The 19,498-nt window shown below is 36.3% G+C and overlaps 2 protein-coding genes across 23 annotated transcripts in view; one reads left to right on the top strand and one right to left on the bottom strand.

The window, feature by feature from the left end:
* The window catches only part of NEXN (nexilin F-actin binding protein), a 58,064-nt gene extending 44,291 nt beyond the window's left edge, over positions 1 to 13,773 (top strand). For 3 of the 5 annotated variants that reach the window (XM_071217330.1, XM_071217329.1, XM_058303310.2), the window contains 5 exons: positions 2,351 to 2,548; positions 5,948 to 6,169; positions 11,998 to 12,183; positions 12,477 to 12,831; positions 12,926 to 13,773. In XM_071217330.1, the coding sequence (XP_071073431.1) occupies positions 2,351 to 2,548; positions 5,948 to 6,169; positions 11,998 to 12,183; positions 12,477 to 12,831; positions 12,926 to 12,939 (975 nt within the window). In that variant the 3' untranslated portion in view covers positions 12,940 to 13,773. Of the gene's footprint in view, positions 1 to 2,350; positions 2,549 to 5,947; positions 6,170 to 11,997; positions 12,184 to 12,476; positions 12,843 to 12,925 lie in introns of those variants that run through there. The other 2 variants (XM_058303308.1, XM_058303307.1) reach the window with 1 other exon arrangement.
* The window catches only part of FUBP1 (far upstream element binding protein 1), an 87,381-nt gene that overhangs the window by 39,948 nt on the left and 27,935 nt on the right, over positions 1 to 19,498 (bottom strand). For 4 of the 18 annotated variants that reach the window (XM_058303311.2, XM_058303312.2, XM_058303315.2 and 1 more), the window contains 4 exons: positions 19,369 to 19,428; positions 19,143 to 19,288; positions 16,495 to 16,541; positions 14,019 to 15,588 (listed from right to left, as the gene is read on the bottom strand). In XM_058303311.2, the coding sequence (XP_058159294.1) occupies positions 15,558 to 15,588; positions 16,495 to 16,541; positions 19,143 to 19,288; positions 19,369 to 19,428 (284 nt within the window). In that variant the 3' untranslated portion in view covers positions 14,019 to 15,557. Of the gene's footprint in view, positions 1 to 14,018; positions 15,589 to 16,494; positions 16,542 to 18,379; positions 18,754 to 19,142; positions 19,289 to 19,368; positions 19,429 to 19,498 lie in introns of those variants that run through there. The other 14 variants (XM_058303314.2, XM_058303316.2, XM_058303319.2 and 11 more) reach the window with 6 other exon arrangements.

The following is a 19,498-nucleotide window of genomic DNA, read 5'->3' as shown; positions in this document are numbered from 1 at the left end:
GCACAGCACTAATGCTGTTTTGTTATAGCTTATTGGCTTTCTCAGTGGGGCTAAGAACTGTCTTTTTTCCATCAAGCATATGGCACATACCTAGCTTAATAGACCTCCAATAAATATTTTGGATACAGCAAAATTAAAATTATCTTCTACTTCTTAGATAATACCTGATTCATAAGTAGTTTCTACATAGAAACTCTACAAACATTGTGAAACCACATACTTTTAGAGAACAAGAAGGTTCAGAAGTGGTAGAAGAGAAATAGCTGTAAAGATCAGAAGGCAGACTTTTAAGACAACCAGCCTCCAATTTTTCACTTTACTAAACTGTGTTTTTATCATGACTCACTAAGGCAAAAAGTACAGGGAAGGGAAACTGCATTTAACCAAAATAAAGTTTTTTTTCAAAATTTCCTACAAATATTTTTGTAATAGGTAAAAGATGTTGTTCTCTTATCCAGGGTTAAGTATCAGAATTTCATACTATACCTCAGTTAACTCATATATTAAATTTAAAAAAAATTTTTAGGGGAGCCTGTGTAGCTTGGTGGTTGAGCTCAGGCTTCCTACATGTGAGATCCAGGTTTCAATCCCTGGCCCCGATACCTCCAAAAAAAAATAAAAATAAAATTTTGGGAGGCAGATGTGGCTCAGGTGATTGGGCTCCCGTCTAACATATGGGAGGCCCCCGGTTTGACTCCTAGGGCCTCCTGGTGAAGGCAAGCTGGCCCACACCACCACATAGAGCTGACAGCCCGCGCCTCTGTGCAGCTGATGGCAGTGAGCACAAACACCACGGGGGTGGGGGTGGGGTAGGTGATGGCTAAATAAATGAAATAAAATCTTAAAAAAAAATTTTTATTTTGCAATCCTTGATTTGGAAGACCATTTAAACATTCCTGAGTTGGGCTGGTTCTGTGGCAAAGTCTGTCATATATAAAACTTGGATCAAATAAATAATTACCTCATTCCTCTTTCTTTCCCCTATGTCAACCACAAGTTCACAATCTAGACCAAAGGCTTATGTATTATATATCTTCAGGAAATAGAAAAATAGAATTAGGTTATTGTTTTCCATGGTAAAATTTATTCCAAGTCAATAACTTGGAGCAAAATCTCTATTTGCAACTTAGGAATTGCCTATATACAGGGGGTGATAATTTAGTAATAAAACTCCCGGCGGTGGTGGACTTGGCCCAGTGGTTAGGGTGTCCGTCTGCCACATGGGAGGTCCACAGTTCAAACCCTGGGCCTCCTTGACCTGTGTGGAGCTGGCCCATGCGCAGTGCTGATGCGCGCAAGGAGTGCCCTGCCACGCAGGGGTGTCCCCCGCATAGGGGAGCCCCATGCACAAGGAGTGCGCCCCATAAGGAGAGCCACCCAGCGCGAAAGAAAGTGCAGCCCACCCAGGAATGGTACCGCACACACGGAGTGACACAACAAGGATAGCGTAACAAAAAGAAACACAGATTCCCGTGCTGCTGCTGACAACAACAGAAGTGGACAAAGACGCAGCAAATGGACACAGAGAACAGACAACCGGGGTAGGGGGTGGGAAGGGGAGATAAATAAATCTTTAAAAAAGAAAAAGTAATAAAACTCCCATATGAGTGCTTACTATGGTATCAAGCATTCTGCAGTGTCTGAACTTTATGTAATCCTTATGACAATCTTTATGAAAGTTGCAACAGATAAACTCAGATTTATGAAAGGCTAGATAAATTGCCCAAGGTCACAACAAGATGACAGAATAAATAGTTTTCATAAAATTATAAAAAGACAGTCTAAATAAATACTTCTAATATTACAAAGATTTTTGGAGTTTTGAACCTCAGCTTTGTCACTTAGTACTTGTGTTGACATTAGATGTTACTTTTCGGTGCCTTAGTTTCCTAAGCTGTAAAATGAGGATATTAATAATATCTACTTCATAGGGTTACAGGACTAAATAAATCAATACATATAAAATGCTTCAAACTGCACCTGGTGTAAGTTAAGCTCTCAGTAGGTATTAATTTTTAGTAGTTCTTTAAAATTAGCTTAACAGCAAATAAAAATGTTCTCGGTAGAACATAATGTTTAATTCAAATTATTCATAGCATAAGGTCCAAAGTATTTGTGTTCATTCCAATGGAGAATAGATTGTCAGCATTTCCTCTATAACCAGAAAATACCTCAGTTTTATGTTTTCTAACAATTCCTCCTTTGTTTATTGCATTATACTTTAGAAATTAAGTTTCCTGATTTCTAGTTCAATGTGAAATCTTTGTACTGTAAGTAATCTGTTTCTACAAGAAATATTTCCTTATTATGTATCATTCTGGCAAGAGTAATAAAAATTAATTTTAAATAGGTAATAGATGATGACTCCCAAGAGATGTATAAAACAATCTCTCAAGAATCTCTTACACCGGGAAAACTGGAAATTAATTTTGAAGAATTATTAAAACAAAAAATGGAAGAAGAAAAACGACGAACAGAGGAGGAACGGAAGCATAAGCTAGAAATGGAGAAACAGGAATTTGAACAACTGAGACAAGAAATGGGAGAAGTAAGTTATTTTAAGAAACATATTTATATTCCACAAATATTTACTGAGCTAAGTATTTTGCATATATTACCCTACAAAATACCCTGTATTATTAAAGGACACAACATACTACAATGAGGCACTTATGTGGTACAGGCTTCCGCATAGTTATGTGCAGTTTCTAGCCAGCTATAACCCTACCTCTAACTTCCAAGTTTAAAAAAAAAAAAAAGGATTTTTGAGATATTGCTATAGTACCTTAAGCAAATATTCCTTCTTGTATAGTTCATACTTGTGTGTGTGCACAGCATGATTGAGAACTGCTGTCCTATAATACTTAATGTACCCATGTAACTTATTTTCCTTGAAACAATTATACTGATAAATTTAATGAAAATAATAGAACTACAGGAGTATGGTGGGTGTTAATAGGAAAATCAGAATTCGGCAAGTCTTTTTGTTTTTACTAAATTTTCCTAAGATGGAACTTTGATGCTGTTAAATCAAGTAGCTTAGTATGGTTTCTCTAGTATTAATATGAATTAATGTGTTTGTGTGTATGTGTACATAGATATAAAGACCCAGTTTCATGGCATGCAAACTGTTTAGTCACACAGGACTTCAGGCCCAGAAGGGCCCTGTGCTTGGAGTTTAATGCTTTTTGTTTTTTGAGTTTAATGCTTTGTAGTCATCTTCTTGGACTTACTATTCTGTCTTTAAATATGTGTTTTGTAAGTGAAGACTGACTGGACAGTGGAACATACACTGGAGGTTTGGAGCCTTGTTTCACCCCTGCCTCCTGCTGCCTTCCTGCCTCCCCAGTATGGATTCTCAGCAGCTTGCTCCCCACCTCCTGATGCCCTGGGACCTAACCCTCTCCTTCCTGTACCTGGACTCTACCTGCACCTGGGATGCTAACCTGGTTGCATAGGCAGTAGGTGGGAGCAGCCCACATTCCACTATCACTCCTGGCCACTGGCAAGGACCTGCATGTTAATGTGCAAAGTTGGCGTCCAGAGTGCATCCCCGTGACTTCCTGGGGCAAGACAATACTGTGACTGTGTCACTGTGCTTTTGGCAAGTGACTTGATGGTGGCTTCTTGCCAACCCCTTATCTAGGAACCAAGTGTGTCCCTATGCAGAGGTTGCAATCCCTTGCAAGTTGCCTGTTTGCCATGGGTTGGAGCAGTGGGCCTGAAGGAAGATTTACTTACTTGCCCTGGCTAGGGACATGCAATTTATGTACCCGGCCCTTGAGAATATAAATACTGGATAAATATAAATAAATATAAATGTATAAATATATTAGCCTTTAAAAAGGTTTAATTCTATTTATTTTGTAAAGGAAGCTGAAAGCAAATTGTTTAATTGTCTAGTAAATAAAATATAGAATATATTTTAGTATATCATTGAGATGCAATTAATATATGGTAGTGAGTAACTAACTGTCAGTGCTACTGACTTATATCAGTTTGTTTGGTGGTTTTCAAACTAAGCAGCATGTCAGTTCCAAGATCACCTAGACTGTAACTAAGTAGTTGATTCATTTTGATCAGATGATTTTTAAAATGTTGTGATAGGATATATACATTTCTACAATAAATGTGTCAGCTTCTGCTAATTTAGGAGTTACATATTTTCATCCACATAGAACAGATGGGAGATACTATCAAGGAGTAAGTTCTTTTTTCCCCATGATTAAGTCAAGAAATGAAACCTCATATCACATCATCTACTCAGATGCCCCTCCCCTTTACATTTTTTAAAAAATTTCTACTCAGTCTAGAAATTCAGCTTTTCTTTTTTTCCAGGGAAAGGATACCAGGAATACTTGTAATATCCACTCCATATCATAAGATTACTGTTTAGCCTAAGAAGTCTTGCAAAGGACTAATAATAATAAATTATGAAGTCAAAGGAAAGGAACCAGAATAAAAGAAGTACTTGAGAGAAAATGGCATAATAAATTAGAGCCCAATTTTGGTTGCCTTCTTTTCTGTCCTGGAAAATTATGTAATTGAGGATACAAGTGATATGTAGAGGAATGTAATGTAGGGGTTCAACCAGAGTATATTTGTGGAAATGCTTAAGTAAGTTAGCTTGGGGAAGCGGACTTGGCCCAGTGGCTAGGGCGTCCGTCTACCATATGCGAGGTCCGCGGTTCAAACCCTGGGCCTCCTTGACCTGTGTGGAGCTGGCCCACGCGCAGTGCTGATGCGCACAAGGAGTGCCGTGCCACGCAGGGGTATCCCCTGCGTAGGGGAGCCTCATGTGCAAGGAGTGCGCCCCATAAGGAGACCTGCCCAGTGTGAAAGGAAGTACAGCCTGCCCAGGAATGGCACCGCACACACAGAGAGCTGACACAAGATGACGGAACAAAAAGAAAGATTCCTGTGCTGCTGACAACAGAAGTGGACAAAGAAAAACACACAGCAGACAGACACAGGGAACAGAAGGGGAGAGAAATAAATCTTTTAAAAAAAAAAGTTAGCTTGAGTATTTTTTTTTTAAAGATTTATTTCTCTCCCCTTCCCTGCCACTCCCCCCAGTTGTCTGCTCTGTGTCCATTTGCTGTGTTCTTCTGTGACCGCTTCTATCCTTATCAGCAGCACCAGGAATCTGTGTTTCTTTTTGTTGCATCATCTTGTGTCAGCTCTCTGTGTGGTGCCATTCTTGGGCAAGCTGCACTTTCTTTCACGCTGGGCGGCTCTCCTTATGGGGTGCACTCCTTGTGCATGGGGCTCCCCTATGCAGGGGACACCCTTGCATGGCACGGCACTCCTTGCGCTCATCAGCACTGTGCATGGGTCAGCTCCACATGGGTCAAGGAGGCCCAGGATTTGAACCACGGACCTCCCATGTGGTAGGCGGATGCCCTTCCATTGGGCCAAGTCTACTTCCCTAGCTTGAATATTGAGAGTGATATTTAACCTTATTAACTACCATAACATCAAGGACAGGGAGAATTTGAGAGATACTCTGGCTCTATTTAGAGATGAAGAAAGCCCAATGGGTTAAGTGACTAGGCAAAGGGACATCTGGTATTAGAGCTAGAACTAGAACTCGTATCTGACTTCTAGCCTAGTTTTTCAGTTGTGTTTCTTGGCCTCTCTCCCCCCAGACATTTCAACAATTCTTACAATTAGTATAAGTTAATCTTGCCATGCATATTTAGTTTTAGCAGGTATCATGGAATGTTAAGTGGGGTTTTGAACCACATTCCCCAACAAAAAATATTTTAAATGGAATGTTATCAAAACCTTAAATTTCTAGCACTGTTTTACTAGTAAATTTAGGCATTGCACTTAAGGAGGTTATATAAGCTCTATTTTTACTTCAGCTAAGAAACAGTGCACACTTTTTAGATGGTATATGAATTAATTTGTTATTCATTATATAAAAATATTAATCTTTTTGAAGGAAGAGGAAGAAAATGAAACTTTCGAACTTAGCAAAGAATATGAAGAATTAATCAAATTAAAAAGGAGTGGCTCTATTCAAGCTAAAAATCTAAAAAGCAAGTTTGAAAAAATTGGACAGTTGTCTGAAAAAGAAATACAGAAAAAAATAGAAGAAGAACGAGCAAGAAGAAGAGCAATTGACCTTGAAATTAAAGAGAGAGAAGCAGAACACTTTCATGAGGTACCTTTCTTTGACATTTAACGTACTTATGATATAGTAATGAATTTAACAGAAATAACATTGCCATTGAAGTTTTTTTTTTTAAGTTTTTTCTTTTTAAGATTTTTTCTCTCCCCTTCTCCCCCACCCCAGTTGTCTGCTCTCTGTGTCCATTCACTGTGTGTTCTTCTGTGTCCGTTTGTATTCTTGTCAGTGGCACCGGGAATCTGTCTCAGTTTGTTGTGTCATTTTGCTGTCAGCTCTCCGTGTGTGCAGCGCCACTCCTGGGCAGGCTGCACTTTTTTCGCCCAGGGCAGCTCTCCTTACAGCGTGCACTCCTTGTGCGTGGGGCTCCCCTACGTGAGGGACACTTCTGCGCACATCAGCACTACACGTGGGCCAGCTCACTACACGGGTCAGAAGGCCCTGGGTTTGAATCCTGGACCACCCATGTGGTAGGCAGGTGCTCTATCTGTTGAGCCAAATCTGCTTCCCAACACATTGAAGTTTTTGTACTTACACCTAACTATGGGTGAATGTAATAATCTAGCAACTAAATATCAAAGGCACAATAAGATTTGAAGGTATTTTGAAAGACTTCCTAACATTGTTTCAAAATTATATCTCTGTTAAAGCCTACAGTGCACATCAAATGGTTTGCACTAACAAAAATAGTCCTGAAGTGTTTAATTGGCCTGTTTTAGTTTGAATCAGTAGAACCCAGGTATATTAACCTTAAAATAAGATTATGTTAAAAGTGAGGAATCAAAATTGGGATAAATCAGTTTAAGTTATGCTCTGTAACAAGACAAACTATTCAAAACATAAAATGAAGTTTGCTGTGTTAGCAAAGATGCAGAGACATTGCAACCCTTATTTTACTGGTGGGAATGTGAAATGTAGCAGTCACTGTGGGGGGAAACACTCTGGTAGCTCTTCAAAATGTTAACATATAAAGTTATCACATGATGCAGCAATTCAACTCCTAGGAATGTTTCCAGGAGAAATGAAAACATAAATCCACACAAAGACTTATATGTGCATATTCAGAGAGCACTATTAATAGCCAAAAAGTGGAACCAACCCATGTCAATTGATGACTGAATAAACAAAATGTGGTAACAATGGAATATTATTCAGTCATAAAAAGGAATAAAGTACTAATCCATGATAAAACTTGGATGAACCTTCACAAAAGCCTACATACTATATGATCCCATTTATATGAAATGTTCAGAATAGCAAATGTATAGAGATAGAAAAATATTACTGGTTACCAAGGCAGGGGGAAGGAGAAATAGGGAAGTGAACAGGTGTGGGGTTTCTTTTTGGGGTGATAAGAAATAAAATGTTCTAGAATTATTAATGGTGATGGCTGCACAACTTTGTGACTATACTAAAAACTACTAAATCGTATATTTTACACGAGTTTATCTTACGGTATGTGAATTTTATCTTAATAATAAATTAAAAATTAAAAAAAACCGAAGGCCCATAAAGCCTATACGATCTGCTCAGTCACACCAACATTCAGTGGCATTTAGTAAAATAGGCAATCAAGAGAAAACCTGTAATGTCACTAATGAAGTGATGTATCAGATAGGTATTTTTATACCAAGATCATGCTGAAGTTAAAGATGACTTTGGACATATGCATTACAAAATTATTTTAATGCCTACCATGTTCCAAGGACAAATAGTGACACTGTTACTACATCAATGACACCCTGTAGTCCCTGCTCATGTGGCACTCACAATTCAATATGTAGGTTGGGATGTAGGGGAGAGAATGAAAAACAATTATTGGGTGGTAATAAATAAAAGTTAAAGGTGATTAACAAAGCAGGGTAAGGACAGAATAGGAAGCATGTGTTACTGTTTTGTACAGGATGGTCAGGGAAGGCCTTATGAGGATTTGAAGCACAGTTGGAATGGGGAGGACAGATTAACATTTAGGATGCAAAACTGGCAGGATTTGGGGATTGTGCTAGAGAGGGAGAGGGTAGAACCAAAGTGACTGGGCATATAATAACATCAGGGAATATGGGAATACAAGAGTTTGGAAGAAAGAGCTCACAAGCTATTTTAGACTAATGGAAATGCTGTGGAACATCAAATATCCATTAGTCAATTTTATATGCATCTGAAAATCATGTGACATATAGTAAGATGTAAGGATGTAGAGCCCAGGCTAGATGTAGACAAACCTTTTTACCCATTGCTAAAAGCAACCACTGTTCTATTTTTTAACATTTATGTCAGGCCCTGTGCTGTTTTGGGAATATACAAGGAAATATGATACAGTGTGTGTTCTCAAGAAGCTTAGACTAATGGGGTGTGTATAGAAACTACTTTAAGGGATGAGTATGTATTTTGGGTTATAGAATCACATAGGATGTAGTCAGTATACCAAGGACAGATTTAACAAGACTAAGAAAATATGTGAGCCAAGTGTGGAGACTTAGTAAGAATTGCAATTAAAGAGGGAAGGCCCCACTTCTAGGAATATATTCAGAACTGAGCAAGGATGCAAACAGATACTTGCACACCAATGTTCATAGTGGCAATATTTACAGTTACTAAAAGAAACAACTTAAGTATCCATCAACCGATGAATGGATAAACAAACTGTGGTATATACATAAGGGAATACTATTCAGTTGTAAGAAGAAATGAACTTGGGATGCATACGACAACCTGAATAAACCCTGAGGATTATTATGTTGAGTGAAATTAGCCAGATACGAAAGGTGGATACTGTATGGTCTCACTGATATAAACTAAATACGATGAGTAAACAGATAATTAAACTACAGAATATAGGTTAGTAGGAGACAGATTGTGGGTTGAGGAGAGCTGATGCTAAAATTATAGAATGTTGGGAAGTGGATTTGGCTCAACTGATAAGAGCATCCACCTACCATACGGGAGGTCCAGGGTGCACACCCAGCGCCTCCTGACTCGTGTGGTGAGCTGGCCCATTCGCAGTGTTAATGGGCACAAAGAGTGCCGAGCCATGCAGGGGTGTTCTGGCGTAGGGGAACCCCACGCACAAGGAGAGCAGCCTGGCATGAAAGAGCAGCCTGCCCAGGAGTAGCACACAGACACACAGAGAGCTCTCACAATATGGTGCAACAAAAGGTGACAGATTCCTGGTGCTGCTGACACAAATACAAACAGACACAGAACACAGCAAATGGATAGAGAGCAGGTAAAGGGGGTGGGGAGAATAAATTAAAAATCTTAAAAAAATATATATATATAGAATGCTTAATAAAGTTGATTGTAAATATGTAGAGATTGGTAGTTGATAGTAACACGTTATAATGAACTCCACTGATTTATAGATGTTTGTGGATGAAAGAGGTAGTCTAGGGAAGTTAATTAAAAGTGAACATAGGGAAGCGGACTTGGCCCAGTGTTTAGGGCGTCAGTCTACCACATGGGAGGTCTGCAGTTCAAACCCCAGGCCTCCTTGACCTGGGTGGACCTGGCCGGACCTGGCCCAAGTGCAGTGCTGATGCACGCAAGGAGTGCCCTGCCACGCAGGGGTGTCCCCTGCATAGGGGAGCCCCCACACGCAAGGAGTGCGCCCCGTAACGAGACCCGCCCAGCGCGAAAGAAAGTGGAGCCTGCCTAGGAATGGCGCCACCCACACAGAGAGCTGATACAAGATGATGCAACAAAAAGAAACAGATTCCCATGCCACTGACAACAGAAGAGAAGCAAAGAAGACACTGCGAATAGACACAGAGAACAGACCGGGGCGGGGGGGGGGGGGGGGGGGGGGGATAAATCTTTTTAAAAACCCACAAAACAAAAAAAGTGAACATAAGAAAATCTAGGGACTGTGAAAGTTATTTTGATGCTAGATGAGGACTGTAGTTAATAAAACAATGAATGTTCCTCTATTACAGTTTTGAGAATATGGTAATACATGGGAAAAATACAACTAATCTATAAACTGTGGATGGCACTATTGTATATTTTTGTAGCAAAGATAAAGAAGGTACTATACCAATGCTAAATGTAAAAAAAAATATGGGATTTTATGAGATGTGAATATATCTTTTTTCCTTTCCATTTTCTTCATTAACAAGACCTTGGTCATGTCATTTAACCAATTTGCATTTACTTACTCATCTCATCTGCCTAAACATTGGAGAAACAAATATTTGAGTTTGTTTTTATGATTAAATAAATGTGCCTGGACAGAATTTTTAATCAATTGAACGTAAAATAATGCACAAATAATTTATCAGTTACCTGGTTATTTCTGATGTTCTAGGATATTCCAACATTAAACCAAATAAAAATCTGATTCAGGAGAATCAGAAACCATCCTGCTTTCTTCGAACATCCCATGAACCAAGATTTTCCTTATTGTGATGGTTAGGCTATTGTGTCACCTTGGCCAGGTAATTGTGCCCAGTTGTTTGGCCAAACAAGCTCTGGGCTCACTGTAATAGAAGGGCATTTATGCCTTTACTCACCATTGACTTTACTGCAGCGGTAAATCCTAGCTAGTTTTAATTACATCAGTCAGGGAGACTGCCATCGCAATGAGCGAAGCTTAATCCAATCAGTTGAATGCCCGTGATTGCAGCATTGAGACAGAATTTCCCAGCTTGTCTTTGGACAGCAGACATCTTCCAGAACTCATCAAGAACCTTCACTGGACTTTGATTGCAGCCCCTGGTTGCAGCCTGCCTGCAGAACCTGACTTGTGTGCATACTATTGACGGATATCTTGTTGATTCCCTTTTCCTAGAGAACCCTAATATACTTATATAGGCAATTAATGTATGAACTTATTAAAGTCCCTCATGTAGTTGGACTGTGGTTCCCTGTTGCAATTTTCCCATAGGACTGTGAAAAGTAACCCATGAGGTTCCCAGATTTACCCACAAAAGCCTAAGTAATTCAGAAAAAGTGTCAATCACAACTAGTGTTTTAGAAACCATGATTTTTTCCTTCCTAGTATGTTAACACCATTATACTAAAAAAACTTTTTTAAGGAGATACCAGGGATTGAACCCAAGACCTTGTACATTGGAAGCAGGCACTCAAACTACTATACCCACTCCCATAAAACTGCTTTTGAAGGCCACTGATGACCTTATCAATTTTTTCCTAGACTCATGCTAGGAAATTTGTTTAAACTGCACTTCAATTACTCCCTTGATAATTTCTATGACTTCCAGCTCTCACCCTTAAACAGATAACTCAAATTTCACTTCACTGAGTTCCAGCCATAGTCTCTTCATCAGTTCTCTGTCCCTGTTTTTCTAGCTCTAAATATGCTTCCTGACATTTTGACCAAAAAAAAGTCTTGTTGGGAAATGGGTGTAGCTCAGTGGTTGAGTGCTTGCTTCTCATATATGAAGTCCTGGGTTCAACCCCCTGTACTTCCTTTAAAAAAAAAATTTATTGGATGGAATTAATCTCAAGGACACATTTCTCTTAACTAAGAAGGGTAAGGAAGGAAAAAAAATTATGAACTGAGAATCAGAATAGGGCTTTCTTACATTCTTATGATGTAGTATGTAAAAAGTTCTGGACTCTTGAAATATTTCAGCAATTATTAAAATATAATTTCTCCATCTTATTATTCAGTACTATCAATAACAAGCAGTGAGAATTGGCAGGGCATTCTTTATATAGGGAGATGATTCTAATTGTTATGTTTCATAAATACAAATTTGTCATTCTTCCTGAATAGTAAAAATCTGCATACCAAGTGTAATTATTCTGTGGTCTGTAATTGACACCTTCAGCTCTCTTAAGGTTTTAATTCTTACTGGTTTCTAGAAAATGACCAATTGTTAACTTGGTTCATTTTCTTGAAGGAAGACGATGTTGATATCAAGCCTGCAAAGAAAAGTGAGGCTCCATTTACTCATAAAGTGAATATGAAAGCTAGATTTGAACGAATGGCTAAGGCAAGAGAAGAAGAAGAACAAAGAAGAATTGAAGAACAAAAGTTACTACGCATGCAGTTTGAACAGAAGGAAATTGATGCAGCACTACAGAAGGTACAAGGGCTTACATATATCCTTTATATTCAACAGATGCAAAACCATAAAGTCTTTTGAAGGATAAAAATACAGGTTTCAAAAAAAAAAAAACCACCACATTTCAAGTTACTAGAATGTCTGATAAAATGTACCTTGTAGTAAGCATATACCTATATATATTTAAATACATTTATTTTAAAAATTCTGTAACTAAACCACTATCCTGATTTTGTTTAATGTAATACATTGAATAAGCTCTGAAAAAAATGCTATTATAAATTTAAGCCGATCTGCTCGCTATTTTAACACAGAAAAGAGAAGAGGAGGAAGAAGAAAGTAGCATCGTAAATGGCTCCACTATTGAAGATGAAGAACCAATGAAATCAGGAGCTCCGTGGTTCAGAAAGCCTCTAAAAAACACATCAGTTGTAGATAGTGAACCAGTTAGATTCACTGTTAAAGTAACAGGAGAACCCAAACCAGAAATTACATGGTGGTTTGAAGGAGAAATATTGCAGGATGGAGAGGACTATCAATATATTGAAAGAGGAGAAACTTACTGCCTTTATTTACCAGAAACTTTCCCAGAAGATGAAGGAGAGTATATGTGTAAAGCAGTCAACAATAAAGGTTCTGCAGCTAGTACCTGTATTCTTACCATTGAAAGTAAGAATTAATTATTCTTTTAATAATTTTTTATCCTTCTTTAAAAATAATTTCCTTTAAAAAAAAAAATCACTTTTCTTCTTCTGTTTTTTAGCTGATGACTACTAGCCCTCTTCCCTTCTCCCCGGAATTTTCTCTGTCTCTTCAACTTTCTTACTACATCCATCTTTTCTGTGACGGGGCCAAAAAAGGAATCCAGAAGTGCCACTGTTGACTTCTTATTCCTTTTCATAAGTCTTCAAAACACAAGCTCCTCTAAAGAATACCTTCTTCCTTTCCAAATGAGCACCAAATTCTTTAGCCTACCATAAAATAGTCAGTAAAATGTGTTTTTAATGGGGGAAATGGGAAATTTGCTCAATTATTCTACTGGACCCTATTACAAAGGCTGTGCATTTCCCATGAGTTTACAACAATTATCCTAATAATGAGAATAAAATGCATGAATGAATGCGACTTACACACTATTTACCTAAAATTAGTTTGAAATAGCTGGAATGTAGTGAATGGAGAAGTTACCAATTTGAGTGGGCTTTTTTTCCTGAACAGTACAATCATTTTGGTAGTTGTTCCAATGTCTTTCTATCAAGCAGATGTAATTGGGTGGGTTGGAGAGATAAATCCTTTTATGGGAAACGAGGAGCACGGTGACTTTCAAGAAGTAATTGCCAGAAAAATTTGATAGAAACCACACTGCCTATACAGAGTTCTGAGTGATGAGACTACTAAATATGTATTTTTCAAATGTGTAATGTTGTGAAGCAAATTTATGTTGTAATTTTGCCTGAACAAAATATATTTTAATGAGAAAACTTTGTATTGCTAGTTTGTGCAGGAAAAAAACATTGAAACTTTCAAGACCTGAGGATAAGATTTATGAAAAATGGCATATCTTCTACTTTAAATTCTGGTATTTAAATAAAATGTTTGTAAATAATTCGATATCATGTTCTGTTACCAAGTTATTTTATATTTTAATTTCTGGAAGACAATTTTATTTTCAATGTAAACCCATAATAACTTCTGTATTTAAAAAAAAAGGTCTTTAGGTAAAGCTTGTGAAGAAATTTTTTCTCCATTTAATATTAAAAGAAAAAGAAAGAAGGTTTCCACAATAAGCTTGTAATTAAAGTCAAATATAAAATTCTTATCAAGGATTTTATGTGGAAAAGAGACAAAAACACTCCTTTATAATATTCATCAGTGTACATTTATTTTTAATTGAGGAAACCATAATCAATACAAAATTACAACAATCATGTGCCCTTTTACATACAATGCCATTAAAGCAAGCTCTAAACCACAGTTTGTAAAGTATTCAATTTACCTCAAGTCCAAGCTGCATCTCCCTAAGACACTGTTCCCATCACAGTAGCCATTTTAAGCCAATCTTCTTTTTACACTCGGGTAGTTTCTGTAGAGAACACTTTTCTCAGGACGAAAATGCATCGAGCATGCATAAGAAAAAAATATATATATATGCGCAAATACATTTAAGAGTTTCTATAGGGGTATCACTGAAGAAAATAAAACCGTGGGATCTGCTTAAAAGCACCAAGTAAAATTAAAAAAAAAAAAAAACCCTCTAAAATTTATACCATGGGAAGAAAACTCAAGTGACTTACTAAACAAAAAATAAGGTTATTTGCAGAATCAAAATGACCTTTTAACTAGGTATTGTTAAAATGCATTTTAAAATGAGGCAAAATATGCAGAAAATAAGACATCCTAATTTGAATAGAAAATTCTACACCATTATATTCTAGTAACAGATAACTTTCTAGGTAGTCCTGGTTCTCCTGACAGGGTATTCAAACAAATGAAATGTTATTACTTTTGAATATATTCCTGTTTCCCTTATCGGGTACTTTACTACTCCTATCCAAACCCACCCTTATGATTTAACTATCAAGATATTTAAGGATATAATTTTACAATCTTTATAAACTACTAGTATCAAATTACTAGTTTTAGTATTAAAAGTATATGTCTCACTTCTAAAAGAAACATCAAACCAATTAATTCTGAGTATCACCACACTAAGTTATCTTTAAAAAAGCAAAACATTGGCAAGTTTTTTAAGTGCTAAATAAAATAAATCAGTTCAATTTCAATCTAAACTAAACATATTGTTTCTAATACTCCTAACATCCACTGCAATCAAATCAACTGGCTCACCTTTGCTGCTTTCCATTTATTTCAGTGGTTAAGATTAGCGCCATTATCAGTGAAGGCTTAATGATAATGAATAAAGATTCCCATGAGACAGAAGAAACAATGCCTCAGTATCAGCATTCACCTGTATTTTCTTTTATAAAAATGCAAACTACAACTAACCAAAACTTGGCAGGCTCTTAAGGTTTAAAGAACCTTTTTATATTATCAATTGTAACATACCTATCATTGACTGCTAAAACACACACATACACACACACACACACACACAAATGTGGTGCAGTAGCTACATAACTTAAGAAATTTAACAGTTCATGGAACATTTAAGATCAAGTGAATAACACTTTAAAATGAAAAGTGATCAAAAGCAGGTACATTACACCCTATACCATATTATGTATGGGAATACATTTCATATTTCTCAATTATGATTTGCCAATTTTACCTTCTACATTGAGCCCTTCTATGGTCCATGCTCATCGGCTCACCAATGGCATACACTCAAAGGATTCCTCTTTATGGGTAACTATCTCAGGACCTGATTTTATGAGCTATGATTTGGTGCTTGCAGCATCTTCAGCACTGTGTGTGAAAATGAAGGCAGTATTTTTGAATATTTTTCTTTGTTGTAGAGATAAGCAGGAGTTTTAAAAGGATCAGCACATTTTAGAAATCGAATAAACAAAACTGATATGATGCTGCTTTAATACATTCATCTTAACTCAAAATATGTACCAGTTAAAAACATCTATAAGAGAACACAAACATTATAAACTGGCAAAAATAAAATAAATGCAGCGGCAGTTATTAAAGTAGTATAAATCAGAAAAATACTGATACAGATTATGAAAGGTTATTTGCTATACAGTTAACATTTCAGTGATGCACATGCCTTTCATCAAAACATACTGCCAGTATTCCTTATAATTTTTCCTTTGTTAGCATATAAGTTATGAAAACGGAATTGTCTAAAAAAAAGTAATAACAAAACTCTGACCCCATAATGTCCTTTCTGAACTACTACAGTTCAAGAATAAGAAAAAATAAAGAATTCATAGCTTTAGGGGGCAAAGAAAATGTCCTGTCAATCATTTAAACAGACTGTGAAGGCTGTTGAAGTGTCTGACCAATAATTTCCTAAACCTTGAAAACTACGTAACTGTCCTTTCTAATTTAGTAACAACTCTTCTATATTTGGAAAAAGATATAAAAATACTTTGATGTAGTTCAACTACAGCAGCAATCTACTCATTTTTTTGTTGTTTTAATTAAAAAAAAAAAACTAAGATAAAAAACATTACCCAGAAATGTAAACGGTTGTTTCAACAATTTACAGACTTTCCACTGAAATGGTAGCATAAATAACAAAATACATTTTGGGGAGAAGCAGTTGCAGATTGCTTTTCAATACACAACCACAAAAATCTCACAGGGACAACATTAATGTACTGAAATATTTATTTATATATGTCCTTAGGTTGTGCTTACCTGTTGCTTTTTGCAGCAGAACCTAAGGTGGAAGGTCTGGGAAGGCACTGTGAAGTATAAATAATTGCACTGTTTGCAATTAATAAAGATTTTAAACCTTAAATGAATCAAAATCAACAGCCTCCATTTTGTGAATTATGATATTGAATCCAACTCAACTATTTCTTCAATTTAATTAATAAATGCACCACTTTCCTAAAAGGTCATCTATAAAACAGTATCATGCAAAATACTGAAATTGTTCAAGTCAATACCCTAACTCTAAAGAGAACAGATAACTAACTCCTTAACTATTAAACTTCAAACTAGAACTATATATCCGGGTCTAAATATGGGTAAGGAAAGTCACTCCAGTTTCTTTAAGACAATAAAAAACATTTCTAATATCTACAACGAACTGTACTATTTTCCACCCTGCAGGTAATCTCAACATTTATGTCCTTGTATATCTTCCTTTAAAGTATATTCAAAGCAACAGATGGTGCTCTCCACCAAATAAAGAACCGATTATCTATACTTAAGAAACGGTGTTAAAACTGCTACATTGCTTATTATTTGCAAACTGAAAACCACTTCTGTCTGATACATTTCAAGTCTTTCATATTGATATATAAGATATGCATATTTTACACTGAAAAACAGTATTTTAGGAGCACCAGTAATACTATTCAACTTTGTTAATAAAAGTTTTCTTTAGCTACAGCTAAACATATAAAAATACTTACCCATTAAGCTCACTACAAAAAAAAATACAGACCTATGTATTATTCTATGTTAAATTAAGAAGCAGTTATGGTTTTCCAAGATATTAGCACTGTATTCCAACATAATATTCACACAAAGTATGGCATATGCATTATGTGGAACATTGACAAAAAGATACTGTTGCAGTTCATCAATTTGTCATTCTGATGTACTTACAGTGCAATGCTCCTTGAAGGAACACAATCAAGGATGATACACAGCACAGTCCTCCTCACCCCTACAGAGCTAGTTCTATACTGGCTGGATCAAACCTGCACTTCAACAGACAATGGCAAGACAGACTGTATTTGCATGTAGTCTAATATATTAATATGCAGAGAGCCAACAAATATGCAAAGAGTAAAACAATGGATTTCAACAAAATATCAGAACTTCAGCATGAGTGTTATAAAGAGTAATAAAATGATTTCAAGTACATAAAAAAAAATTAAGTTGATTCAATGACTGGACTTGTGCATTTACAAAACAAAGCTTATCTATACTGCAAAAAGAAAAAAAAGAAAAAAGAAAAAAGCTTGAAAGTTTCCATACCCCAATTATGTTTCAATGGCAGATGCAAGGTAGCTATACTTTTTGCATACTATTCACTTTTCTACCCTGAATTTAGAAAGAAACATACTAATATTGTATACATTGAAAGAGTTGCTTTACATGAAAAAACTGTTCTTATTATACTAGTCATATTCACTACCCGAAAACTGTTTAAAATTAGTTATGCAGAAACAGTCTTGGAAATCAAGTAATTATCATTAAGAATAGAAAGGTTAACTGTTATAGCAGCAGTACAGGTCTGAAACAGTGGTCATGTATAAAAGGAAATTTCACTGTTAATGCAATGGAAGTATGCCAAAAGATCATTGTAGACACATGCAATTTTTAATCAAACAGAAGGAAAAAAAATGAAGATATCAGGATTACTTGTGCTGAAACAGCCAAATATAATAAATGGAAAAGATCCTTCAATCTACCACTATACTGCAAGGGGAGAAAACATGCCAGTGTTTAAAAACTCAATATTTCATGGGGAAAGCTTATATATTTGTGTATATGTATCTTAATTTATCACTGCTAAGAAAATATGAATCCTTTAAATACCCACATATCCAACTTACCGACACAGGAGGTTTCATATCATTTATTGTAAAGCACAAAACAGGCATTTTAAAAGTGAAAGTATACATTGAAAAAGTACATTTATATCACAAAGCATCGACCACATAATAGTTGCAAATACATTTGCTGGAATGTGTACATCTACACTAATACTAAAAACAAACCAATTTTCATTTCTACACAGAAATATTAACCTCCTATCATCAGTAGTGATAGATATTTTGTACATTTTCCAAAAAAAAAAAAAAAAAAACACTATTTCTTAAACCAAAACAAAAATTAAGATCTTCAGCAAGTCGTCTGCATCCATATATTTAACAAAGGTTTTTTTCCCCCACACAATGAAGCAAATACTGTATTGTCCACTTCTTATTATTGGCCCTGTGCAGAAGAGATACATAAGAAATACACAAAAAGTTAAAGAAAATCCTTTAAATGTAGCTAACTCAGGAGTGAATCCTTTAAGAAAGAAAAACTGGTTAATATAAATGCTGGTGGCTTCTTGCATGATTTGCAAATCCCTGGGGGAAGAAAATTTAATTTTTAAATCAAAGGCATTGTAGAAATATTCAGCACTCAGATGCCAAAAAGCACTATTAAAAAAACAAACAAAAATACCCCAAACAATTCACCACAATAGTTCATGTAGATGGTTATCCTTTGCCAGGTAAAAATTTTAAAAAGGCAAACATACTCCCAAAGAGACAAACAGCAAACATGCAGAAAACATGACTGAAGTGGAAATCAACAGATTAGCAAATTTATTATACCTGAGGTGCTGGAGGATGCTGTGGCATTCCCTGTGGACTTGTCTGGGCATAGTAGGCTGCTTGCTGTCTGTAATACTCAGCCCAGGCTGCACTATAATCTGGTTGACCTCCTGGAGGAGCCCCAGTAGGAGCAGGAACTGCTTGACCTTTGAGGAAAGAGAACAACTTTGTTGCTGTAACCACAATTAAAAGTCCAAAAGAATCTCATTTCCAATAAAAACAATACCTTGCTTCTTGTAATATTCCTCCCAAGCCTTTGAATAATCTTGTGTCTGCCCTTGTTGACCTAAAAAAAACCCCCTAAATTTTAATACAAAATTATATCCACTGTAAGTACAGGTTACAAAGACAAAAGC

This window comes from Dasypus novemcinctus, chromosome 9 (assembly GCF_030445035.2).
Source record: "Dasypus novemcinctus isolate mDasNov1 chromosome 9, mDasNov1.1.hap2, whole genome shotgun sequence".
Lineage (NCBI taxonomy): Eukaryota > Metazoa > Chordata > Mammalia > Cingulata > Dasypodidae > Dasypus > Dasypus novemcinctus.
The sequence above is the reverse complement of the archived record's forward strand: the minus strand, read 5'-3'. Positions and strand labels throughout refer to the sequence as shown.